Source organism: Schistocerca gregaria, chromosome 2 (genome assembly GCF_023897955.1).
Source record: "Schistocerca gregaria isolate iqSchGreg1 chromosome 2, iqSchGreg1.2, whole genome shotgun sequence".
In the NCBI taxonomy this organism is placed as follows: Eukaryota; Metazoa; Arthropoda; class Insecta; order Orthoptera; family Acrididae; genus Schistocerca; species Schistocerca gregaria.
In genome coordinates this window covers 54,158,137-54,186,085 of record NC_064921.1, presented here as the reverse complement: position 1 = coordinate 54,186,085, position 27,949 = coordinate 54,158,137, and the positions used below count along the sequence as shown (strand labels likewise).

The window sequence follows — 27,949 nt, the reverse complement described above, 5'->3', positions numbered from 1 at the left end:
ATTCTAGAAATGTATGTTGTGATGCACCAGTAAGCTGGAAAAGCCATAGTTGAATGGTCACTTCTCAGTAAACAGATGGTGTGATATACAGTAAAACCAGATTTTACATTTTCTCACTTTTTACATGCATTTTTTTCACTCCAAACATAAGTCTTATTCTCTCAATACAATGATTTCCTGCCATTAATGATTTCATGTTACAAAATTTCCCACATTTTAACTTTACTTTGACATTATCACGGTCTTTAACATTGATTTTTATTCAGATTTCAGCAAAAAGTGCATCATATTCCTGTCAGAGTCAGCCTTGGAACAAAGCAGAAAACAGAGACCATACACAAAGTTATTGATTGTGTAACATAGTGTTAGTACGGTAAGCAAGATTTTCATTGTTGGTGTGTTGGGCCGTGGCCACCCGTACTATAGGTTCACAGTGTTTGGAAGGATAGTCCAGTATGCTGAGTCACTGCCTTAATGATAATCATGATCTACATTTACATCTACATCTACATTTATACTCCGTAAGCCACCCAACGGTGTGTGCTGGAGGGCACTTTACGTGCCACTGTCATTACCTCCCTTTCCTGTTCCAGTCACGTATGGTTCATGGGAAGAACGACTGTCTGAAAGCCTCCATGCGCACTCTAATCTCTCTAATTTTACATTCGTGATCTCCTCGGGAGGTATAAGTAGGGGGAAGCAATATATTCGATACATCATCCAGAGGGTAGGAGTTTGGGTAGGATATCACTCATCTCAGGGCACAATGAGAGGCAATCAAAGCACTGGTGAAGGAGGTAGTTGAGCTTTTCAAAGGCCTGGGTGATACTGTATGATCAGAAGTGTGCTGGTCAGTGGCTGGTTAACAGTTTTACTGGTGCCAGAAGAGCATGAGGAATGGGAGATTTCTTTATGGATGATCTGGATAGGAAATTGTCTGTCAATAAAGGATATGGTAAGGTTATGGGTCTATTTCAACAACTCTTGCTTTCCACTGGAGATGTGGCATCCACCGGTGGTGAGGCTGTAGGGAAGAGACTTTAACATGAAATGGGTGACAGCTATCAAAGTGGAGGTATTGTTAGTGATTGGTGCTCTTGATATGGACAGACATATTTGAGGACCAATCTAAGAGGTGGAGATTAACATCTGGGAAGGTATATCAATAAGTTGAGAAGGGATAAGTGAAGTGGATTTGGAGTAGATGTTGAGCTTATGGAGGAAAGAGCAAAGGTTGTTCTTGCAGTGAGTCCAGATTATGCCCATCGATGACTGAACAAAACAAGAGGTTTTATGTGTTGACTGGATAGGAAGGATTCTTCCAGATGGCCTATAAATAAGTTGGCATAGGATGGTGCCATGTGAGTACCAAAGGCAGAACTACAGATATGTTTATACATTTGGTCTTTGAAAGTGAAATAAATGGAGATGAGGATGTGGGTGGCTGGGAGAATTGGGAAAGAGGTGCTGGTTTTGGTATCAGAACAACTGATGGATTTGATATCAAGAGGACTATGGGAAAGGTTATGTTCCATGGCTTCAAGGCCATGAGCTTGTGGTTGATATAGAAGGGCATCATGTCTGCAGTGACCAACAAGGAGCCTGATAGTAACGGGTCAGGAAGTGTGGAGAGACAATGAAGGAAGACCTGCCCCTTTCCTACTACCTGTGCTTCAGGTCCTTCCCTAACCGCTCTCCACCTCCATCAGCTCAGGCAACTGCTTTCAATAACTGAGTATCAATAATCGCTCTCACCATGGCGACAAGAGTGCATGTTTGGGTGTCTGTGTGGTTGTTTGTATAAATGTATGTACCTTTGTACACAGTTTGGATTCCAAAAGAGCCTCTCCACTGAACGTGCTGTCCATCATTTCACTGAGAATGTGTTAGAATACTTGAATGGCCAGATTTTTCATGAAGAAATGGTTCCTGGGTGAGACATTGATGACGTTTTGAAATTCACACGATATTTCATTGGCCTAACTGACTGACATCTGCAGGTGTAGAGAACACACTGCTAAGTCAGCAGTGTGGCTGCCCCACCAGAAGATATTGGTCAGTTATAATTAAGAAATATGGAGAAAATTTCACAATACCTGATGTCTTTCCTGAGAACCACTTCTACCACTAGTCCTTTTGTAAAGCCTTGAGCAACACAAGATTGTACCTAATGGAATACTTTGTGATCTGTCTTTTGTGGAGATTATAACACTCTTTTGGAAACATAGTTTATGACTAGTGGTGGCTCACGACTGTACATTCTGAGTGTTTACAAATTTTTAGATTCAGATAAATGTGAGAGTGTGAAATTAACAGCATCTGCTGTATAACAGTTATGCTTATCTACAAGTCTATACCACTACAGCCACTGCCAGTAATAATAAGAACAGTAAAAATAATGATAATAATGATAATAATAATAATAATAATAATAATAATAATAATAGTAATAATAATAAGATGCATAACTTATCTGACTAAAGAAAGAATTGTTTTGTGGAATTTTGTTGTTTTGTACATAATTAAGTACAGTTTAGGGCAATAGCGAAATAATGTGTAAGCTTTTACATATCTGCATTTCACATTTTGTGTAAGTGGGAGTTTTCATGCTTTTCCATTTTTTTGCACAAATGTAAAAAGTCCCTAGCACAAATTTATTTCTGGACTGAGAATTAGAAATTCTTACACTGCACCCATACAACTTATACTAACAGTGCACTTCCTTGTTAAGTGTTCACTTGTAGGCACGCGTATTTGAGTTTGTATCTCTCTTACTCAAAGGATCTGTTCTAGAAAGCTCTAGTTGTGCATGTTTTAAGGAGCTTTTGTACATGCACAACTTTTGTGACATAATTGCCTTATGGGCCAAATATATTCAGATTTGATAAAAAAAAAAGTGCACAGTTTACGATGTGCACAGCTGGCCCTCGCCACTCAACTGGAAGTTTATGTCAGTGTCACTAGGTGGTAGCACACAGTACCAGACTTGTATCCCATCGGCATAAATCCTGCAACTTTTCCTGGTAATTTACTTTTCTGTTAACAGAATGAGATTTTCACTTGGAGCAGAATGTTCACTGATATGAAACTTCTGCCAGATTTGTGTGCCAGACCGAGTGTTGAACTTGGGATCTTTACCATTTGCATCCAGTCTAATTTTACTATAGTGAGTGAATTAGCATATCTGAGAAGTATGCCATCATCTTGCAGGATTTATGCTGAGCGAATGGGGATACAAGTCTGGTACTGTGTGCTACCACCTGGTGACACTGACGTAAACTTCCAGTTGAGTGATAAGGGCTAGCTGTGCACATTGTAAACTGTGCACATTGTTTTTATGAAATCTGAATATATTTGGCCCATAAGGCAATTATGTCACAAGAGTTGTGCATGTACAAAAGCTCCTTAAAGTGTGCACAACTGAAGGTGTGCTCTAGGCCCTGATGGCAAGTCTAGAGGAGTAGTAGCACGGTAGATTTAGGTCCCATATCTTACAGATTGGAGCATCTATGTTATGTTTATCAGAATTCAAAGAAAAATAACCAATAAATCTGGAAGGTGTCAAAAGTTAGGGTATATATGTGCTCATGTGCTCTTACACAGTAGCTGCCACCATTTCTGACTTTCAAGGTACAATGGGTAAGGGGTTCACTTTATTTTTAGCTGATGGGAAGCAGAGGGTATTGTTAGATAGGTCATGAAGCTTTAATGGTGAATCTTCTTCTGAGAGGGGGCAAATTACTACTGGTGTTTCACAGGTTTCATTTTTGGGACACTCTTCATTATGTATAAATGACTTCCCACCGTCCATTGATAAAGCAGAAGTGGTGCTCTCTGTTGATGCAAAGATCATAATCACATCCACAATGGAAGGGGCACATGAATAAAATATTCCGAAGTATTGTTCACTCACTCTTGGTAAACAGTCTATCACCTAACTTACAACAAACAGCTCATTCAGTCCTGTGCAGGACAAGATATATCATTGAAAACTTGCAAGGAGCAAGGGACTGTTTGTCTGGGGTAAACACATAGATGAAGGCTACTGTTAATAGTTTATTGATAAATATCAAAGTTGACACAGGCTGTGGTGTAACTCATCTGAAGCTTTATAGTAGTTGTTATTAATAGAAAAAATAAATTTTGTTTGTGGATGCACAAAATGTATAAAATTATAATAACGTTCTAAATAAATGATTTCCATAATCTAACAATAAATGTTTTCTCCAGTCATTTTTTCCAAATAAGCAAAACAGGTTTGAAGGAATAAGATTATGATGAGAAGCACTCAGGCAAAGATTCCAATATAAATGGCCACTAAATAATTGTACACAAATGAAAGGAGTGAAACTGTATTATAAAAACAATAATTTGTTAGCCTCATTTTACATTCAGGGCGATATCTCAAACTACGCTCTTGGCATGTGCCAATGCTTACAAAGGCTAGGACAGAGTAAAGTGTTCCAAGAAAATGTAGTTTGCAAGTTGCAAACAGAGCAACAGCTGTGCAGTGAAGTCCAGGAGCAAAATCATATTATACTGTCTAAACTTCCATGCCCACCAAAAGGATGCCACACTCACCCTTGCAATCTATAACCAAATGACAATGTTGCTTAAGAAAGCTTTCTGTTTGATGACGAGAAATATATATAAGGGGCAGACTGGTAACCCATTAATGTACCAGTTTCAAATGGTTGCTTCCTGCTCAGTTGCTTAACCATTGCCCTTGGACTGGTGTCACTTTTATTGCTGCTGGTGGATGCTCACTGAGCTGCTGATGAATACAGACTCTCTCACCTCATGCTGTCCTGATGGCTGAGTTATCTCACTGACACCAGGTGGTGCTGTAACTAGGCAAAGACCGCACTGTAGTTGCATGCCTAATGGAAATTTAAAATGTGCTGGAAGGTCTTTCTCATTATCGTCAATAAAAATGTCATGTGGGGGAAAGGAAATATGTAAAACCGGTTATTCAAAATCCCTGGGTGTGCATATTGAACTGGAAATAACATAGTACAGATATTTTCAAAGGCACACATTCAGCAATATTTTCTCTATGTGTAATTGCTGATTTTGATAATCAAAGTATTAGAAAATTACTTTACTTTGCATACTTACATTCATTGAGATCACATGGAATGATTATCTGAAGCAATATTATACATAGATACAAGGTATTTGTTGTGCAGAACCATATTGTATGGTTAATATCTATTATTCATCCTCAAACTAAATATAGGCAACTATTTAAAAAATTAAACAATGGAAAGTCCAGGTCTGAATATCAAAAATATTATGAAAAGGAGAGATTGCTACTCATTCTAAAGATGACATGTTGAGTCACAACAAAAAGACTTTTTGAAACTGAGCTTTCAGCCAAATTCATCTTTAGACACACATTCACACAAGCAAGCACACCTCACACAAATACAACTGCTATCTCTGCCCACTCCAGCCAAGACGTCACTGTCTTGCATCAAGCAAAAGTAGCAGCCTGGAGAGGGATGGGGAAGGGGAAGGGATATCAGAGTATGGATGGTGTGGGGGGGGGGGGGGGAGGGAAGGGGGGAGGAAGAGTTAGTACTGCCTGGCACAGCGTGCAGAGACTATGTGTTAGGACAAGGCTGCCAGGGACAGTGTCAGGATGCTGTAGGGGAGGGAGGGGACTAATGAGGAGTTGAAAAGGAGTGGAGCAGAGAAGGGGAAAAGACTGATGGGTGCATTGGCAGAGAGTGGCAGACAAGGAGGGTGAGGGAGGAGGTGATAAAAGGGGAGCAGAGGAGCAGGACGGTCTTGTGTGTATGGTGAGGGAACACTAGGTTATGGTAGGTTGAGGCCAGGATGATTGCAGGAGTGGAGAATATCTTATAAGCGTAACTCCCCTCTGCACAGTTCAAGAAAGCAGTGGTGGAGGGGAGGTTCCAGATGCCTCTGGTTGAAGACAGCCATTTAAATCAAGCCTGTTATGCTTAGCTGCATGTTGTGCCACAGGGTGGTACACTTTGCTCTTGGCCACTGTTTGGTGGTGGCTATTCATCCTAGAGGACAGCTGGTTGCTACTCATACCAATATAAAAACCTGTGCAATGATTGCAGCAGAGCTGGTGTATGACATGGCAGCTTTCACAGGCGGCTCAGCCTCTGGTGGTGTAGGATAAATATGTGGCAGTACTGGAATAGGAAGTGCTGGATGGGTGAAATGGGCAGGTCTTGCATCTGGGTCTTCCACAGAGAAATGATCCCTGTGGCAAAGGGTAGGGATTGGGCTGGACTAATATGTTGTGTATGTTCAGTGGGTGACAGAATACCACTTCAGGAGGGGTGAGAAGGCTGTTGGGTAGGATGTTGTTCATTTCAGGGCAGGATAATAGATAATTACAGCCCTAACTAAGAATGTGGTTCAGGTTATCTATTCTGAGGTGGTACTGGGTGATGAAGGGGGTGCTTCTATTTAGCTGCTTCTTGGGGGTGGTGGGAGGACCCTTTCCATCCGTACTAATGTGGTGTTCTGTCACCCCTCCAACCTCCACAACAAAGAGCAAAGTATACAGTCATAAAGTATCCGACACCTACCTTCTAAATTTACAAAGTCACTTATGCCTGACAACCAATTTTACTATGCACATACTGAACGGGTAGTACCTACGTAACTGGGTAATCATCAGTAGATTGATGTAGATTAATATTTTGAAAATAATGAAGAGAACAAGAAGGGTAATAAATAAAGTTATATAAATGGCTAGTTACCAACAAGAAGGAACCAATAGCACTAGATTATAATTTGAAGTCTTTTTAGAGAAACAAACCATTACAGCAGTGATCAACCAGCAAACTACATGTGTGTGAACCCTGTGCACTCAGTGTAATCACACATAAGTACAACAGTGAAGGTAATCTTGGTTCCACTCTCACAGAACACAACAACATCCACAGACTATAAACAGAGAAGAAATCCAGGCATCACTTAGCATGATACAACTGAATGTGCAGTGCCTTAGGAAGCAACTCACTATACTGCAGGTATTTGTATATGAGCATTCGCCACAAGTGTTAGTATTAACTGAAAATGGTCTAAAATGTAATGAAATTAACTGTAATAAAGTAGAAGGCTATGTACTGGTAAACTGTTACTGTAGGAAACAGCATAAAGGTGGCAGTCTGGCAGTCTTTGGGAAAGAAAATATTATATGTAAGAAACTTAAATTTATTGAGCAATACAGTGAAGAGGGTATATTAGAAGTAAGTGGTATTGCAATTGGACTAAAAGAGCATGGAAGCAGTGTAGTAAAACATAAAATAATAAGAATATAAAGACCACTTTGTGCAGATGTAACCCATTTTCTCAACAGCTTCAATATCATAATTAGGCAAACTGGTCGCAATGACCTTGCTATACTTGGAGATCTTAACATTGATGTAAACTCCAACAGCATTGCTGACATAAAACCTCTTACAGTCTTAAAAATGTAGTTGTCATGGATAGCAGAATGTCAGATTCTAGTTCTACCAGGATAGATTCTACAATAATTAACAAAACTCCTGACGACACTGCTAAGTTTAGTAGCATAGACTTTCATTACTCAGGTTGCTTTGCACAACAGATAGAATATGTGAAAACACCTCCTAAAATAATATCAAAACTGTTTGAAAAGAAACAAGTTGTAGTAACATCAATTCCCTGAAAATTAAACTAGCTGAGGAGAAGTGGGAGTGAATCTACCATATGGGAGGATCAGATAACAAATGGTATGAGTTTTATAACATCCTTATGAGACACTTTCATTCCTGTCATCCCATTAAAGAAATGCAGACAGGGCCAATATGCAGTCAGATTGGAAGAAATAACAAACTCAGACTTCCATCCAGCCTTGTTAAACTCAGGCAAAAATTCGTGACTTGGATGTCCTGTAAAAATCAAAAAGACTGTACATTTTCAAACAAAAATAAAACACAGCTAAGGAATCCTTTTAAGCATAACTTTCAAACCTTAGAAAACAAGTCCACAGGAATGAAATCTCTCAAGCTACAAATGTAAGCAAGATGTCATGGAAACTTATCAACAAGTATCAAAAACCTCCACAACTAGGGACAGTAAACCCTTATGCATTATACAGGATGTTAATATAAAAGAACCCAAAGCATTATGTAACATTTTTCATAAATATTTCATATCTCCAACAGGAAATCCAATACGCACTTTAGAAATGTACTGAGGGATACCAAAGCATATCCCTCAAGCATTGAGTTTTGAATTTAATGAGATTAAAGAAAATGATATAAGAAAGATAATCCTCACGTTAAAGAACAATTACTCAGCTGGATGGGATGATATGTCGAGTGTAGTTGTGGAAAAATGCATAAAAGAAATAGTTAAACCACTAATACACCTCGTAAACTGCACTATTAGAAAAGCACTTATCCTAGTAGTTTAAAAACAAGCATTGTTAAACCAGTGCATAAGAAGGGCAGTACAAAAGAGGTTAAACTACCACCCAATATCATTGATCACTACCTTTAGTATCATTTTTGAAATGGTTATCCTTTCTCAGTTTTCTGCTTATTTTGTAAAGAATAAATTGATCACAGAAACACACCATGGCTTTAGGAAAGATCGGTGCTTAACTAGTGCAGTTGCTTAATTTCTCCATTAAGTGTACATGCTCCTAGACCAAGGTATGAAGACAGGTGGCATATTCTTAGATCTTTTCAAAGCGTTTGACTCAGTCAACTACAGGTGGCTCATTAAGAAATATATGGCTTACAACATTAAGGATTCATCTATGCAATTACTGACCATGTACTTGAGAAATCTCAAACAATGTACTAAACTTTCATGTAAAATAGATAACAAGGTAAAAGATTTACAATCTTCTAGAGATACAGTAATCCAGAGAGTACTGCAAGGATCTATTGTTGGTCTCTTTCCCTTCTTGGTTTTTGTCAATGACATGACGCAATCTTTCAACTCAAATCTAGTAACCTATGTTAATGACACCTCCCTCTTATTTCATGAAATTGCACTCAGTTGCAACTAAGGGTGTGATGGAAGTAACAATTTATTTTCTACATCAGGGTCTAAACACCAACATCAGTAAATCCCAGCTATTAACATTTAAAACAACTGGTTCTCATGAGGCTGAAATCAACAATATTTGTGGCATTACATCAGCAGAAACAGATAACAGTAAATTTCTTGGTGTCCACCTGGACAAAAATCTCAGTTAGTAAACCACATTACTTCTGTGTGTGAGAAAATCAGCAGTAGCTTGTATCTTATGAATCAGTTGACAAAAATAGTGCCAATCCAAACACTGAAAATTGTTTACTGTGGAACAGTTTATCCATTTCTTAATTATGGTATTGAGCTGTGGGGTTGTGCAGCAGACCTGCACCTGAGTGGAATATTAGTGTTATGGAAAACAGCCATTAGGTCAATGCATGGACTAAAGCCCAGAGAGTCCTGTCATGAAACCTTTGTCCAACAAAAATATCTGACAGTATATTCCTTGTATTTGTATAAATTTTTATATTTTTTCTGACTAGTAAAAGCAAACTAAATAAGTGCAGTTATACTGGAAGTAAGAGGAACTATTTCAGGCATAGTACAAAATTAAAAATAACTGACAATAGTCCTTAAATTACTGGGAAGATATGGTTCAACAAGCTGACACAAGCTTTGAAAACTTGTGAACTTAATCTGTTTCAAAGGAAGTTAAAGTAAATAAATGTTTATATTCACTCAATGAATTCTAATGTACTTGCCCTCTCTTGTAACATGTAATATAATTAGAATAGTAAGATGAATGTATGTACCATTACTGTATGTAAGTGCTGTCTATAGTAATCTACTCTACCTATGTATGACATTTGCAAAAGACAGCTTGATGGCTTACACTCAACAAATGTAAATAAATAAATAAATGTAGTCATGTTTACAAAGAAAAAATGTATCGTATTTGTAAAACTATTGACACATTCTACACCACAGCAAGTTATCACCCAAAGGAGAGAATTAAACAAATGGCTGTAAAAATGAAATAGTTGTATTTATTTCTTTATTCAGCCTTTTGATTTATTTCAAGTGATATATTTGTATCATTACATATCTGTCTCAGATTTTGATTATACAATGACTGTTACATAGTGTATACTACAGTTTAGTGCAATTACAGAATGCTGCAGATTACATATATGGCTGTGTGCTTAAATGCATTAATTCTCATAAAGACTTTCCAACAGTTTCTTATTTGCTGTTGGTTAACTCCATGATTTTTCCTAAAACTGCTAATGTTCTTCTTATGTGTACTTATAGTCTGTGTTAAAATATCTAACTGTTTGAATTTTGGTCTGCAGCTTGTCTGAAGTTTCTCATTGGTCATTACGCAAATAGCACTTTTCTGTATGATGATTATCTTCCTCATATTTATTGAGCTCCCTCATAATTCTATTTAATATGATATTATGGCTTCAAAGTTTGCAAAGTAAAATGTTTTGAGGATTTCAACACTAACAGTTTCGGCTAACTACTGTAATACATTGCAGCCCTAGTTTAATTTACTATTTTTGCTATTGATGTGCTTTGTCCATGTTAATTTATCATCAAGGTACTTGCTCAAGTTTGTTCGCAGTGATTTTTGGCACTAACCCATCTTTTTGAAAAGTACATAATATTTGTTATTTTTTAATTTTTTGGGAATAAAATTCAGTAATCAGTTGCCAAATATATTTTTATTGCATTTTAAAAGTTTCAACAAATTAATTTGCTATCTTCAGAAGCCTATAAAATCAGGAATATTATTTCTCAACCAGTTATCTAGTTTATGTAATACACTTTCAGTTCCACATGTAGCTTCTCCTAGATCCAGGCCTGTAATTAAAATATTGGTGTCATCTGCAAATAGTATGGATTTTTGTAGGGTTTCATCAGGAAGGTCATTAATATACAAGATATCCCAGGAGGAATAGTCAATATTCAGGAATATGAAAGAACATCATGTACTGGTAAACATGGGCTCTAAACTGTGTACCTTAAGAGCTATGAACACTTCTTTACTTTTGACATTGTGAAACACTGAGCTCTTCTACTGCAGGCTCTTTACTTTCCATATTTTAGGAGGAGGCAGTACTGTCCAAAATAAGAAAAAAATGTCTGGTAAACACTGGCTTTAAAATGCATACCTAGAGACAGGTTTCACAGTAGTGAATATGAACAACTGCTCATAACTCTTAAAGTGTACACTAAAACCTGTGGTTTATGGACACTTTTTCCTTGTTTGGGTCCATACTATCACCTCTCAAAATATGGAAAGTAAAGAGTTTGCAGAAGAAGAGATTTGTTTCATATTACTGAAGATGAAGAAGTGCTCATAGCTCGTAAGGGATACATTTTGGAGCTCATGTTTGTAAGCTTTTTTCACTTTGAATGATCAGTCCTGTCATATTCCTGAATACTGACCATTCCTCCTGGGACATCCTGTATTCCAGGAATAGTAGTGACTTTAGGACACTTCCCTGAGGAACGCTGTTTTGAATGTACCCCATATCTGAGAAGTTTTTTTTTTCTCTCATTGTCTGGTGTTTCTACTTTTTGATATCTGTTCACTAAGAAAGATTTTATCAGATTGAATGCAGTCCTTCTCACCCCATATAATTTTGAATTTTCCAAGATAATCTTGTCTCCTCATCTCGTATTTCTACTTTTTGATATCTGTTCGCTAAGGAAAAGTTGTATCAGATTGAACATAGTGCTTCACACCCCATATAATTTTTGATTTTTCAAAATAATCTTATGATTAACTTAGCTGAAAGCTTTTTATAGGTTGCAGAATTTCCCCATTGTTGATTTTTTCCTGTCAAGTGTTCCTGTACAAGCTCTTGTGTTGCTGAAGTAATAGATTTGAATCCAAGTTGGCTTCTCGATAGGATATTCTGTGATGTAAAGAAGCTTATTAATCTGTTATACAGAGTAAATTTTAAAATTGTAGGTGTTATTGGTATAATATGAACATGTTTGTAGTTTCCATGTTCTGTAGAGTCATCTTTGTCTTAGGGAAGAGCACCCTAACAACTTTTAGACTCTCTGGATACAGTCCTACTGTGATGGCTGCACTAAGCATGTTGGTCAGGTGCTTAATGATAAATCAAATGACAGTTTAATAATCCTATATGAGATACTTAGATGTCCTGGGTCTTGGTGTTTGTCAACTTGTTTATGATTTTTGTTATTTATTTCTCACTAGCTGGATACAGAAATATAGAACTTTGTAGTGGACATCCTTTCTGTTAAAGCATTCATAGTGTTTGCACATGTTGTTGGAGTTGATGTATCCTGTGTTAGGTTTTTTGCGTACATTTATGAAGTAGTCATAAATGATTTGGCTATATTTTCTGTGTTTTCTTGTAATGAATTATCCTATCTGATTTCCTTGGGGCTATTAATTTAAAAGTTGCCTTTCCTGTTTCTGAATTTATCATTATCCACACTGTTTTTGCATTATTATCGGAGCTGATAATGTTATCTTCAACAGCCATTTCCTTTGAAAATTTTGTAACTTTGGTGTAGATTTTTTTATATTTCTTATAGTATCATTTGAAATGTGAGTGATTGGTTTCATGTTTAATGATACTGTGCCTTTTTCTCAAAATAATGATGCCCTTTATAATTCATCTGTTCTGTCTCTCTTTACTTTTTCACATCTGTTTTTGACAGGGGTGCTCCTTAGTATATTCACAATATTTGGCTGTGAAGCTGTTTACACTTTGTTTGTCATTTTGGATTTCAGTCCAGTCTTCATTAACCACATTCTGATTAAAGGTACTTATGTTGTTGTCATGGATTTCTTAGTGTTGAAGACAGAGCTTTCTGGACTTAAAACTTTGTTCTACTGAGAACACTTTTTCTTTGTGACCAGACAGATGGTTTTGAGTTATAGTTACTGCATGGTTGTCTGACTGTTTGTTGGTGCCAATATAATCTGTAGCGTAGGTACTGTTTGTAGTAATTCTAATATACACTCCTGAAAATTGAAATAAGAACACCGTGAATTCACTGTCCCAGGAATTCACCACCTTTCGCAGCAATGCAGGCTGCTATTCTCCCATGGAGACGATCGTAGAGATGCTGGATGTAGTCCTGTGGAATGGCTTGCCATGCCATTTCCACCTGGTGCCTCAGTTGGACCAGCGTTCGTGCTGGACATGCAGACCACGTGAGATGACGCTTCATCCAGTCCCAAACATGCTCAATGGGGGACAGATCCGGAGATCTTGCTGGCCAGGGTAGTTGACTTACTCCTTCTAGAGCACGTTGGGTGGCACGGGACGTGCATTGTCCTGTTGGAACAGCAAGTTCCCTTGCCGGTCTAGGAATGGTAGAACGATGGGTTCGATGACGGTTTGGATGTACCGTGCACTATTCAGTGTCCCCTCGACGATCACCAGAGGTGTACGGCCAGTGTAGGAGATCGCTCCCCACACCATGATGCCGGGTGTTGGCCCTGTGTGCCTCGGTCGTATGCAGTCCTGATTGTGGCGCTCACCTGCACGGCGCCAAACACGCATACGACTATCATTGGCACCAAGGCAGAAGCGACTCTCATAGCTGAAGACGACACGTCTCCATTTGTCCCTCCATTCACGCCTGTCGCGACACCACTGGAGGCGGGCTGCACGATGTTGGGGCGTGAGCGGAAGACGGCCTAACGGTGTGCGGGACCGTAGCCCAGGTTCATGGAGATGGTTGCGAATGGTCCTCGCCGATACCCCAGGAGCAACAGTGTCCCTAATTTGCTGGGAAGTGGTGGTGTGGTCCCCTACGGCACTGCATAGGATCCTACGGTCTTGGCGTGCATCCGTGCGTCGCTGCAGTCCGGTCCCAGGTCGATGGGCACGTGCACCTTCCGACGACCACTGGTGACAACATCGATGTACTGTGGAGACCTCATGCCCCACGTGTTGAGCAATTCGGCGGTACGTCCACCTGGCCTCCCGCATGCCCACTATACGCCCTCGCTCAAAGTCCGTCAACTGCACATACGGTTCACGTCCACGCTGTCGCGGCATGCTACCAGTGTTAATGACTGCGATGGAGCTCCGTATGCCACGGCAAACTGGCTGACACTGACGGCGGTGGTGCACAAATGCTGCGCAGCTAGCGCCATTCGACGGCCAACACCGCGGTTCCTGGTGTGTCCGCTGTGCCGTGCGTGTGATCATTGCTTGTACAACCCTCTCGCAGTGTCCGGAGCAAGTATGGTCGGTCTGACACACTGGTGTCAATGTGTTCTTTTTTCCATTTCAAGGAGTGTAGTTGTTGACTGTGTGTTGCAAACTGTGTGAAATCAGTAATGAGCTGAGACCCTCTTTCAATTTTGGTAGCTTACTACGAGTATAATCAGTGTTAACACCACCACTCAATAATAATTTATTGTTTCCTTTGCAACTGCTAACTGTCCTTAACGCACATGTAATTTGCTCAAAAATGATTTGGGACTCTTTACTGACATAAAAAAGGAAATAAGGTAAATTCAATTAAGTAGATGAAGGAAGACAGGAGACCAAGTGTGAACAGAAAATTAGCTGAAAAGTGAGACAGCATAAAGACAGCTGTGAACAGCTGCTAAAAGAAACAGCTTCAAGTACAATGAAAGGCTGTTAGTCACAAATAGTTGTTGCTGTCATATGAAACAGAATATTATTGCTCACTGTGGCTGAAAATATAGGAACAAATTGAGCAGAGCTCTCAGATACACAGATAAATAATAAATAATTACTGTGGTTGAATAGCAGAGGAAAGCAGAGAGGGAAAGATAGGAAATATCAGGAAAGAGACCCAGAGAGTAGCTCCACCAGCATATCAGTGAGTCACCACTGGAATTAGTCAGCTCATAGAAATAAATAACTTGGTGTAACAATTTGTGGGGATATTAAATGGAATGATCACATTGGCTCAGCTGTAGGTGAAGCAGTTGGTAGATTTGGCTCATTGGTAGGATACTGCAGAAATGCTTTCAGTCCTAAGGTGTCTGGTACATATATGAAGGATATTAAACATAGAAGGGCATTAAGAAGCATGGTCAGTTTTTTGACACACAGGAGACAGTCATGAAAATGCTAAACAACCTAAATAGACAAACACTTGAAGAAAGACACCAGCTGTTTCATGAAGTTATGCTTACAAAGTTTCAAGAACCAGTATTAAGTAAGGAATACAGAAATATACTACTGACTTCTACATGTTGAGTATAAGTCAAAATTAGGCTGATTGCTGTGCACGCAGTCATTCTTCCAGTGCTATGCAAACTAATGGAATGGTAAGACATTATAGGTGGTACAGAGGTATGTACCCACTGCCGTGCACTCCACAGTGGTCTGCAAAGTACAAATGCAGATGTGTACATAGAATTACAAAGTGAAAGAAGGGATTCAGAGGAGGGAAATTTGAGATGTAGCCTTTGATTTTTTCATTCATAAATTTCTGAGCCTTGTTACAATTGATCTTATTTGCACAGTGTAGCAGTTGTTGCTCTTTTTATGTCTCACATAACATTAGTTCATTTAATTTTGGGCTGAGGATTATTTAAGGGGATATGCAGAGACACTAAAAAATTTCATAAACTTTTGTTATGCTCAGGGATAAATAATATGAATAACCACCCAAATATCTTTAGGTTTCAGAGGCCAGTATCATCTTCATTGGATACATGAAACAGCTACGTAGCTGTATTGCACAGAGACTGGCCATTACCCCCATAAAAGAACTGGAAAAACAAAAGAATTTGCACCGCATATGGCATCGTAACCTGAAAGCTAAAGCTGATATAATAAGATTAAGAGATGAACTTGAAACTCAGAGGAATGAAGGTAATGCACTGCTTGCAGAAAAAGATATCTCAATTCAGAAGAATGAGGAACATATTGATAAATTGAAAAAACACTGTAAGGATAACATTAAAAAAAGAATGTGAGTAAAATTAATTCCTACTTTTGTGACAGACAGATTTTGCATTTGAAATAATACAATCAGAATTGTGAATAGATAAAATCCTTTCAGTATGTTAGTTCAGTAAGGTGTGCATGCGATCCTGTGTGGTATTTGTGAAAGTAATAGAGGTGACTGTGCAACTCAAGGTTTGAATCACGTGTCAGATGGTTCTATTAGTTGAATCATATTCAGGTGAAGCAAGGATTCAGATTGGGGTCCTGGTCTGGCACAGTTTTAATCTGTCAGGAAGTTTTGTGGAATGGTCATATGTATTAATATAAAACTGCAGGCCAGAGCTCATTGGTATGTCTTGATCATCTGTCTAAGAGACAGAAATGGACTATTAGATTAATCTAGGATGTACTGGACTAACACTACACATAAAAAATACAAATTTCTTGTCTTTAGACAAAAACAAATTGAGCCTGCAGTTATTTATCAATAACATAATTGAAAAATTCAGATTGTGTTATATGAAGCCTGCATTTCTCTTTCATCATATGGTCAAAATAATTCATGTGTGAAATTGTTAAAACAAACAATTTAAGATTTTTTTGTACCTCATTATAAAAATTAGTCAGATTAGTATAGTTATAACTAGCAGAGCATTTACTTAAACCTCTTTCTCTTTTCTGTATATGTAAATTAAAATATTCTCTTACAGGAACTGTATTTTCAGAAACACAAAGAACAACAAAAATGCTATAAATATATTTAAATTATAGAGTCCTCATAAAAGTCTTCATTTATCTATAATTTAAAGTAAAATAAGAAGAAAGATTAGAGTTTAACCTCTCATTAGAGACAGTATAATGTTCAGTAATTTTCTATTTGTTTTATATATCAGTCATAATCAGTTGTTCCATATCTCTTTTTATTCATGTGTCTTGCACAGTAGAATCCACTAAAAATGTCAGTGTTTGTAAATCACAGTTTCCACATGTTAACTCATTTGAGCATATGAAATGGATAGATTGCTACTAACCATATAAAGGAGGTGTTGAGTGACAGATTAGCACATTGAAAAAAGACTGTTAGATAATATCAATTACTGGACTAAGGCCTTTGTCAGATGCAGACCAAATACACATGCATAACTCACTTACACATGGCCATGATCAACTCTGATCACTATGGCCTGACTGTGACTGCATCTAAGGTGAGCAATGATCCCAGCTGGGGTAGGTAGTGAGGATACAGCAGAGGCATATGAAGGAGAGGTTGGGATAGAAGGATTGATGTGGGGGGAGGTGCTAATGTTGCCTGTGGGGGTGTGGAGGGATGTGGTTGGTCAGGATAGTGGGCCGTTAGGTGCAGCATCAGTAGTCTGTACTGGGAAAGGAAAGGGCAGGATAGAGGCAAATATAGGGCAATAGATGGAATAGGGAAGGGGAAAGAGGCAGGTGGAGGGCAGGGATTGTGGAAGGGTGAGACCATGGGTTATGAGAAAGAAGGATATGTTGCAGGCAGAGTTCTCACCAGTGAAATTCAGAAAAGCCAGTGTGGTGGGATGTATCTAGATGGCAAAGATTGTGAAGCAGTAGTTAAGTCAAGCACATCATGTTGGCTGGTATCCTCAACAACTGTATGGTGTAGCTGTCTCTTGACCACCGTTAGGAAGCAGCCAGTCATGTGAATGGCCAGCTCATTAGCGGTCATGCCCGAGTAGAATGCTGCACAGTGATTGCATCTTAGTTGGTAGATCACATGTCTGTTGCTACAGATAGCCATATGTTTCACAGAGTAGGAGATGCTGTGGCAGGACTGGAGTAGGTTTTAGTGGGAGTACTAGTAGAAGTCGTAGTAGTTGTTGTTGTAGTAGTAGCTTTATTGAGCTGTAGATCTCTTTTTACAAGGATATAGGACATTTCAAAGTATTTACAAGTTTAGACCAATTTAAAATAAGCTGATTGGTATACAAATATATTTACAGACTTCTAGTTAGGCTTAATCATTAGATTTGCTCCTGGTATACAATACGTTTTTTTACAGATAACTTATTAAATAATCTAATGCCACACCATTCACTCATATCTTACTATCAGTTACTGCACACACTATACACACATTGTTTCATAATGCTTTACTCACTACACACACACACACACACACACACACACACACACACACACACACACACTGGTGATCTCTGGGCCATTTTCTGTACTGCAACTTCCCATTTGTTATCCTGAAAAACTGAGTCAGCATCCCTCCATAATGAGTGAGATGTTGAGTTCAGAATGAGGAAGAGGTGTTAGTATTGTGTTATGCATAGCTTGGGGTAACTATTTCTAGAAAGGTAAAAAGAAGGAAAAAACATAAAGTGAAGGTGTTATGTGGAATGTTGGATATTTTATGTGTGCAACATTTTTTCATCAAACCCCTACTCTGTTTTATCCAAGTAATCCTTAAATATATAAAATGTATTGCATAACAAGTACTTTTTAGCTGCCTTTTTAAATAAGTGTATTTTTGCCATTTCTTTAATCTCTTTTGGTAATTTATTGTACAGTTTTATTTCTTGGTAGAATATGCTGTTTTGAGTTTTATGTTTATTTTTTCTTGGTAAATGTAAGATGTGTCTGTCTCTTGTTGCATGGTCATGGACAGAGCTGTTTGTGCAGTAGTTACCAATGTTGTTTTTGATGTGTATAACTGACTGGTAAATGTATTCACATGGCGCAGTTAAAATTCCCAGTGTTTTGAACAGATCTTTACAATGACCTTGACTAGTATTTTTGGTTATTGTTCTTATGTCTCTTTTCTGGAATTTGAAAATTGTTTTCATATTTTGTGTGTTTGTTCCCCAACAAAGAATGTCATAGATAATAATTGAGTGTACATATGAGTAATATGTCACTAAGAGACAGTGCATGTTGCACACTGACCATAGGATTGTAAGGGCATAACATGCTAATGACATTCTGTTTGCAAGTATCTTTGTGTGTTCACACCACTTCAACTGAGAATCGGTATTCATTCCTAGAAGTTTTGCATTTGTTACACAGTCTATAGAGGTGCCATCTAAATTTAATTTAACGTTGTCATTTTTCCTCTTCAAACTCAAGTTCATGACATTAGTCTTTTTTATGTTCAATGTCACTTTACTGCTTATTGAGCAACCATAAACTTTCTTGAGAGTTTCATTTGCTTTCTCGGCAAGGAGTTCTCTTGTTTTCTCAGTGACTATAATATTGCTGTCGTCAGCTAAGAGAATTTTTTCACCCTGAGTTACACTAGTGGGAAAATCATCGATGTACATCAGGAATATATATGCTACCTTGAAGAACCCCTATATTATCGTAATTTGATTCTGATAAGTGTTTTACTAAATGTTTAGATCTATTTGACGTATGTGTTATCTCTACTCTTTGTACCCTATCTGTTAGGTATGATCAAAACCAATCATTAGCTACCCCTCTTATTCCTAATTCTTCTAATTTATTTAATAGAATCTTGTGGTCAACTGTATAAAATGCCTTAGAAAAATCCAAAAATATGCCTGTGACACACTCATCTTTATCAAGAGCATCAAGTACAACATTTGTGAATTCTACTATGGCAGACTCCATATTTTTGCCACTTCAGAAATGAAACTGTGATTCAGTTACAAGATTGTATTTATTCAGGAAATTTATTAATATGTCTTTCATAATTGCTTCTATTATTTTTGAGCATGCTGACAGCAGGGAAATGGGCTGGTAATTTTCTACGTCTTCTGAATTAGCTTTCTTAAGCAAAGGTAGAACTCTTGTGTGTTTTAACTGCTCTGGAAATGTCTGTGATGTGAAGGATTCATTTATTATATTTGTTAAGGGGCCTTATATAATCCCTATGCATCGTTTCAGTACACACCTGGTACTTCATCCAAGCCTACTGACTTTTTATTTTTTAGTTTTTGGATAGTTTTATTGACCTCATTCTCTGTGGTTGGAAGTAACATCATTGTATTCAGTGCAACATTATTTACAGTTGTTATATTTGTTTTGGGAAATTTTTGCTGTAACTTCTCAGAAATACTTGAAAAATGCTTGTTTATTAGTTTTCTAAGTGTTGTGGATCATTTATTATCTTATCCCCCTCCCTTAGCAGGATGTTATTCTGTTATTGTTTGCCTCTCCCTGTTTCCTTTTTTGTAACATCCCAGACAGCTTTGCTTTTATTCTCTGCACTATATATTATTTTGTCATTAAATGACCTTTTTGCAGCAATCAGCACTTTCCTATAGATCTTTTTGTATCTGTGATAGAAATTTAAGAATTCTGGATCATTGCAAATCTTTTTCATGGAACTGAGGTGTTTAAGTGTTTGGGAGGACTTCTCAATACCTACTGTATCCATCAGTTTTTGTGAGGTGTTGATACAGACATGCATACTTATGGAAATGCCTTTTCAGAGTTCAATTTAAACAATGTGGAGTATTTAGAGAATTTAATATTCACATTGATTTACTTATACACTTCATCCCAGCTCTGTTTTTGTAATTCTTTTGAAAAATCTTTTATTTTGATTTCTGACAGATGTTGTTTGTAGGCTTGTAGTTTAGAGAATGATTCAGTGTCTGATTTTACTGTTGTTATTTGACAGAGATGGTCTGCTAGTTTGAGATCTTTTACAGCTACATCACATTTTCCCCTGTCCATATTTTTGGCCACATGCTCAATTACTGATGCTTTCATTATAGTAACCCTAGTTTCACTATTGACTAAGAAGGAGATGACAAAACTTTGAATGATGTTTATGGAGGTTCTACTGGATTCACTTATGATATAGTGTCTATGTTAATGTCCCCACACAGAATTATGTTGACCTTTGTACCTGAGACTTTATCTAGAACCTCTGTTAATTTATTGAAAAAAGTGTCCACACTACCACTGGAAGATCTATACATACACACAAAATGATTAAGTTTTTGGTGATATCAAGCCCTGTTAATTCAGCAGCTGATATTTCAAAGTGTTTGTCTTCACTTACTGTACTGAGGTCATGTCTTGATTTGAACTGTGTTCTTTTTATGATATAAATGCTTGAAGTAGTTCTGCAGTAAAAGTTTTCCCTTCCATAAAATGATAATACTACATGTTGGATTTATGTGTCTCTGTACCAGTGCTCAGTAATACAAATTACTGTGCAGTTCAAAGATTGGAGCTCAGCTCCTAGTAGTTGTATTTTATTTATTAATGATTGCATGTTTTGATGGAGGTTTGTTAAGTCTGTGAAATGCCCCATGTTACTCTTTCCAATGGTTTGTTTTTCTTTGTGACATCTGGTATGTGTGGTATTTGAAGTGTTAAAATCTGTCTTGTGAGTGACTGTTTCAGTACTTTTTAAAGTACTGGAGATACTCTTTAGGCAGGGGAACCTGTTGTCTGGATTTATTCTTAAAAAGACCTACTTTTCCTACCTATGACAACAGGTATTTGACCATGTGTGGCCCAAGATCCACCCACTAGGATGTATAGGACAGGTCTTGTTTCTAAGTTGCAGGGACATGAGCCACAGGACAAGGGGTTGGGAGTATCAGTGGTATAGAGACGGACAAGGATATTGCATAGGTCAGGTATGCTGTGGGATACCACCGTGGATGGTGTGGGAAGGATGGTGGGAAAAATATGTCTCTTCAGTGCATGAGAGATAGTGAGAATACTGGTGGAGGAAGATTCTGTTGCTCCTGCCCTCGATGGCACTCAGCTGAGGACAGGATGTCAGGAAATTAAGGAGATGGGTCTTGGATTAACTGAAAGAACCAGATGTTTTTGAGAATTTCAAATGAGGCATTAGGGAATGATTGACTGAAATACTGGAGAGGAATACAATGGAAGGTGAATGGATAGCTTCGAATGATTAAATACCAAAGGCATTAGATGAGCAAATAGGAAAAAAGACAAGGCCTATTAGAAATCCCTAACCAGCAAGGGTGATACTGAATTTAAATTAGGAAAGGAGAAAATATAAAAGTGTAACAAATGAAGCAGATAAAAGGATATACCGTCTAAAATCTAAATTGCCAGAGAGGACAAATTTTCTAAACAATAGTGGCTCATTCCCAAATGCAAGGCTGTACAAGCATGCATAGTTAGGGGTAGATAGATGCTGCCTTGAAGAAATGTTGAGTGGCTAACAACAGCTCAGGTAGCAATCCAGTACTAAAGGAAAAATGAAAAGCTGACAGGTGGAAGGAACATAAAAGGGCTACGCAGGGGAAAAGAGCTTAAAAGCAATATTGTAGAAAGAGAAGAGAAAGTATATGAAAATGAGATGTGAAGTTTTATATTGCAAGAAGAATTTGACAAGGCATTGAAAGATCTAATTCAGAACAAGGCTCCTGGAGTACACGACGTTCCCTCAGAATCTGTGAGTTTATTGGTAAAGCCAGCCATGACTAAGCTATTCCACCTTGTGTACAAGATATGTATCTCGTACCCTCAGACTTCAAGAAGAATGTACTTATTCTGTTGTAACACACAACATAAGTAATAGTACATCATTTCATTCAGCTGATACATTTTATAGTTCAAGTGCAGTACAAGTATCACAACATAGTACACAGTCCAAAAGAACATGTCACTGGAATAATCCAGTATTACAGCAAATAGTTTTGTGTGTTTGGAACAGTGATGGCTGAAAGAACTTGGATTTGTTTAAATTACATTTGAGGCTGGTGGCCTGTAGAGTGCTGAACAGTTTCCAGTGGTATTGAAAATGTTCCTCTGTTCGGACTAGCGACAACAATATCATCTGAATAATTAATACGCCCTGGAAAATGTGTAAGCAGTTGTTCAAAGAACAATCTGAAAAGGTCTGGGACACTGCAATGCCAAAAACCAAATGTTTCAACTTATAAAGGCCATGTATTGACAAGCACTACCTTTTGTGATTCTTCATGAAGGGTGCAAGTAAGCTTTGGTCAGATCAGTTTTAAAGAATACTGCCCATCTGAGAGTGTGGTAAAGCTTTAGAATGGGATAAATGTTGATTTAAAACTGTGAGTTTACTGTGACAGCAAGATCACCACATAACCAAAGTTTTCCTGAACGTTTCTGAACAATTACCAGTGGTATTTCCTGCTTGCTAACAAAAATGAGTTCAATGACATGAAGTTTTGTGTCTGTCCAACTCGTCTGTTACTGATACACACAGTGCTAAAGGTATAAGCCAATTATGAAAGAAGTGGGGGGTGCTGATTTCTTTAATGTGATGTGCACTGTGATGTTCTTTGCTTTGCTGAAGCCTATGGAAACATTGTCTGGGCACTCCTTACAAATGTCTTATAGCTCCTTAAAAGATTTCTGGTGGGAGAGGAGGTCAGTGCCAAACTCAGAAATGAGAAATGCATCCAAGCTGAAAGGGTTTTCTGCATTTGTACTGTGCATCACAAGGAAGGTTTGCCATGTTTGCACTGTATACCAAGAAGAAGATGAGGTGCTGTATGATGTTTTTAGATGCTGCTTCAATAGTAAATTGACCTTTGATCAGAACCTGCTGCTTGCTGTACATCACTAGGTGGTGAGCAGTTGGATTGATGTGATGGTGCACCACGTTGGAGGTATGTTCATCAAGAGAGCTGATCTTTGGTGTATTACTGTTGTTGTATATTTATGTTGCTCATTGTAAGCATAATGAACCATTTCTTTGGTGTCACCATTGCATTTTGAGAGTCCAAGGTAACTGCATTAATATCCATTTGGTCCTGGTGAGTGCCAGAGTGAGAACACTTGACACACAGAAGTGAAATATCGATCTTCATTACAAGCAACACATTGTGCACATATATTGGAGCTGTTGCCCCAGGAATGCTTGTGAAGATAGTCTGGACATGACAGGAGTGTGTTCCCGTTGAGTGGCTGAGACTTTGCCCTCCTTTGTGAGGTGAAGCAATAGCTCAGCAGTGTTTACATTTGGGCATAGCTACTTTATCATAGTACAATATGCTATATATATTACCTGAATCAGAAATGTGGCCACCACATCTGTCTATATGATGGTTAGCTGACTGGGAGACTTCAAACAATTGAGCCAATTTCAAGACCACCACCAAGGTGGGGAATGTTGATTGCAAAGCTTTTTGTTGTAAAGTGAAACTACCACTTCAAGCCTACCCCCTCTCTTTATCACCGTATTTTTAAGGAATGGAAATAAACTTCCAAAAGACCAATGCATCTTTATCTTTTGTAAGATAATCATCCCTTCTCCCTGCCAATGACCAGTCTTTCACTAACAATGTCCTCCCTTGAGGACAAACAATCATGGAACAGGGAATTACAACATTGTATTACTGTAAGACTTCTCACTGACAATGTGACACAACAGTGTCTAAAATTTCATTGTCATTGGTACTTATAATAGCAAACTGTTCCAATTTTTCCTAAGTTGTGACAAGTCATGGCTAATTGAAGTAAATGTAAACTTGTTGTTTTTCGCTACAACAGCGAGTTTATGTTGTTAGAGAGTGAAAAAGGAAAATCTTAGTGTCAGTTAGTGAGTGATTGTGACTGTGGAAAAAGTCTAATATAGAATACAATTGCAAATTGTGACAGGTGTGTCAAGGGATGAAAAAAAAAAAATGCTAACAAAAATTCAAATAAAAGGTGGTGACAACCATTTGCAGATGTTAATAATGTTGTTTAAGAATGGTTTAATAGAGCACATACCAAAGTATTACCTATTAGTGGATTGATGTTACAAGACAAGCTGTTAAATTTGCTTCTGATCTCAGAATTCCTAATTTCAGTGCGAGCAGTGGCTTGTTGGATTGATATGTTGTTTGAACCATATTGTTTTCCAAGCAGTCTATGGAGAAAGTGCAGAAGTTAATCAAAATGATTCAACATAAGTTGAGACTTAGTGTAATTACAAGTGGGTCTTGTGATAGTGACATTTACAACATGGATGAAACTGATTTATTTTTTAGAGCTATTCCAGACAAAACACTAACTGTGAAGGGTGATCAGTGCAAAGGCAAAATGGTGAAACAAAGATTAATGATTGGTCTTTGTGATAACTTCTGTATGAAAAATAAGAACCACTAATGATACAAACAGCAAATTGTCCACAGAGCTTCAAAAACAATATTTCCTTGCTTGGTGTTTCTTGACATGAAAATAAAAACGCATGGATGATGTGTGATATTTTTCTTTTTGGCTGAGTAACTTAAATTAAAAAATGAGCATTCTGATATGTAAAATGCACCATGTCATTGTGGCTACAAGTTATTGAATGTGGAAGCAAAATTTTTTCCTGCCAACAAAACTTTGTGAGTTCAACATCTTAACAAATGAGTGATCTGGTCTTTTAAATTAAATTACCAAAAGAAGCTTCTGCATTCTGCATCCATGTATGACATACCTAACTCTGTGACTGTTATTAATGTTGTCAGTTGGATTAAGAATGAGTGAAATGAATTGAAAACTGGAACATTTAGAAAATGCTTCATTAATTGGTTTTCAGTCTTCACAAAATGTGGACGCTGCAGAAGAAGAAGATGGTGATGAATCAATAAACATCCTGTCATCTGTTCAATGCTGCCAGTATTGAACTGGACATTTCTACAGTGAACAAAGAAATTTAATGCTTCAAGAGTGACAACAATTGGGAAGACATTGCAGAAATGAACCAGATCCCCAGCTCTGCTTATGATTCCTTAGTGTTTGGAGTGATGAAATAGCACCTTCTACTGAGCCCCTGTAGTCCAGCCATCCAGGCACAATACAATTGGCTGTGCTGTTTATGACATTAGCTGAATTCCACTCATGATGATGTAACATGACGATTACAATGAAAGTTGGCATGTAAGAGAGCACACATTTCATCAAAATCATACTGAGCCAATTCAGTGAGGGGGACAAGCTTGCAAAGGAGCCAATATGTTCAGGGCAGAATGCAAGCCAAGAAGAGCAATTTAGTGGTTGCAGGATCTGTTACCGTAGACGAGATGAAATGCTTCTGGAGTCGCTTCTCATACACATTTCACTCTTCAGTTATTTCACTGTATGGCAGGAACAACTGTGGCTGCATTGCAGTCTGATTGGTAAGCAATTTGGTCAAGAGTGCTTCCTGCTACTTCTGTTCTTCCACCTGCTGTTGTAAGAATTATTGAAGAATGACCTCTGTGGATAGGCCTCATAGCAACTGATGCTGCTCTGTGTCCATGTCCACACAACATAACACGAGATTCAACTACTATTATCACACTTATGTTGTAGCTAGCAACATAAATAATAGTGCACCATATAAATCAGCTGATATATTCTACAGTTAAAGTTCAGTACAAGTATCACAACATAGTACACAATCCAAAAACCAATCCACAAGAATAATCCAGTATAACAGGAAATATATTTGTACATGGATATTAGTCCATGTGCAGTACTGTGAGAAAAGATAAAAGGGGCTGAGCTTCTAATAGCAGCCACATAAATAGGCAGTTACAGTGAAGCCTGGTCCAGGTAGCACTAGAGGGTACTTGTGAGAAAATTGTATGTGATAGATTTGCGGTAACGACTTTCTGTTGTGGCCGAGCCCTGTGATAGCAGAGGCATAAAAAATACTCACCAGTCACTTCCCTCTCTCTTTGCAGTTCAAGAGATTGTCCTTCAAACTGCATTCTGTTGAAGAATCTGATAATACTTTTTATTCAGTACCCATTGTTTGCTGCAGTCATTTATGTAATATAAATTTAGTATGAGCATGCCTTTGCAAGATGCAACAGATACAATAATAATAATAATAATAATAATAATAATAAAGATTTTATTGTCTTTAAGCCATTACAGCAATTGACAACTTCAAATGAAGATACAGTTTATAATACAGTGTGATAAGGTATTGACTGCTAGAATATTTTAGCTTATAGTACAATAAATGTATAGTGGGTCATCTGTTGGATTACTGCATTTTACAATTGAAGAATTCATTGATATCATAGAATGGGTGGGCAATAAACCTTTCATGCAGTATTTCTTTGAATGTATGTTCAGGAAGATCCTGTATAGCATGTGGTAGCTTATGAAATAGTTTGTGCCCTGTGACTTCATAGCTATTTATTGATTTTGATAATGTGTGGCAAGGCATGTATATGTGTTTGATGGTTCTTGTGTTGTAACAATGTACATTTTCTCTACGTTTCACATCTTGTAGGTTCTTCTTTGTAAATATTAAGACATTGTATATAAAGAGGTTTATTACTGTCATAATTATTTGTTTAGTAAATAAGGGTTTGCAGTGAGCCTTATGTGAAGAATTTGCAATTATTCTAATGGCTTTCTTCTGCAATAATAGGATGTCGTGTATATGACTACAGTTACCCCACAAGATAATGCCATAGGATATTATACTTTGGAAAAATGCAAAATAAGATGATCTGATGTATGTCTTAATAAATAAATTACTCTAGATAGCTTACTACTAATATATTTTACATGTTAGCACCAGGATAACTTTTCATCTAAATAAACTCCCAGGAACTTAACAGAACTAGGGTCATCAGATAGTGGCTTGTCTCTTAGAGTGAAGATTATCTGCTGAGTTTTATTTTCATTTAGCAGGAAACCAATATGCTGTGTGAGTGAGTGTATTTTCAGCACAGGTTTTAAGATCATTAAGATTGTTACTGCTATGAAGAAAAGTCTTATCATCTGCATACAATACAGTGGTGGATCTAATAAATGAGGGGGGTCATTGATCATTATCAGAAATAGGAAGGGGCCCAGTACAGATCCCTGAGGCACACCTACTTTAACATTTTCTATGTTTGACATTTCCTTACGAAAACAAACTACCTGTTTATGGTTGTTGAGATAAGCTTTTAATAGTCTGAGACTGTTTCCTTTGATGCTGTCGAATTCTAGTTTCTCTAGTAGTGGCGTGTGCTCAACACAGTCAAAGGCCTTGCTTAGGTCACAGAAGGAGACCTGAACAAAGCCTTTGATCTCAGAAACTTTGAGGCTGTAACTGACTGCCATGTTGATTG

At 37.7% G+C, this 27,949-nt stretch overlaps 1 protein-coding gene across 2 annotated transcripts in view; it reads left to right on the top strand.

Annotated features, from left to right (window-relative positions):
- The window catches only part of LOC126336296 (myosin heavy chain, cardiac muscle isoform-like), a 128,017-nt gene that overhangs the window by 4,640 nt on the left and 95,428 nt on the right, over positions 1 to 27,949 (top strand). For both annotated transcript variants that reach the window (XM_049999833.1, XM_049999832.1), the window contains exon 2: positions 15,668 to 15,960. In XM_049999833.1, coding sequence (XP_049855790.1) covers positions 15,668 to 15,960 — 293 coding nt within the window. The remainder of the gene's footprint in view (positions 1 to 15,667; positions 15,961 to 27,949) is intronic.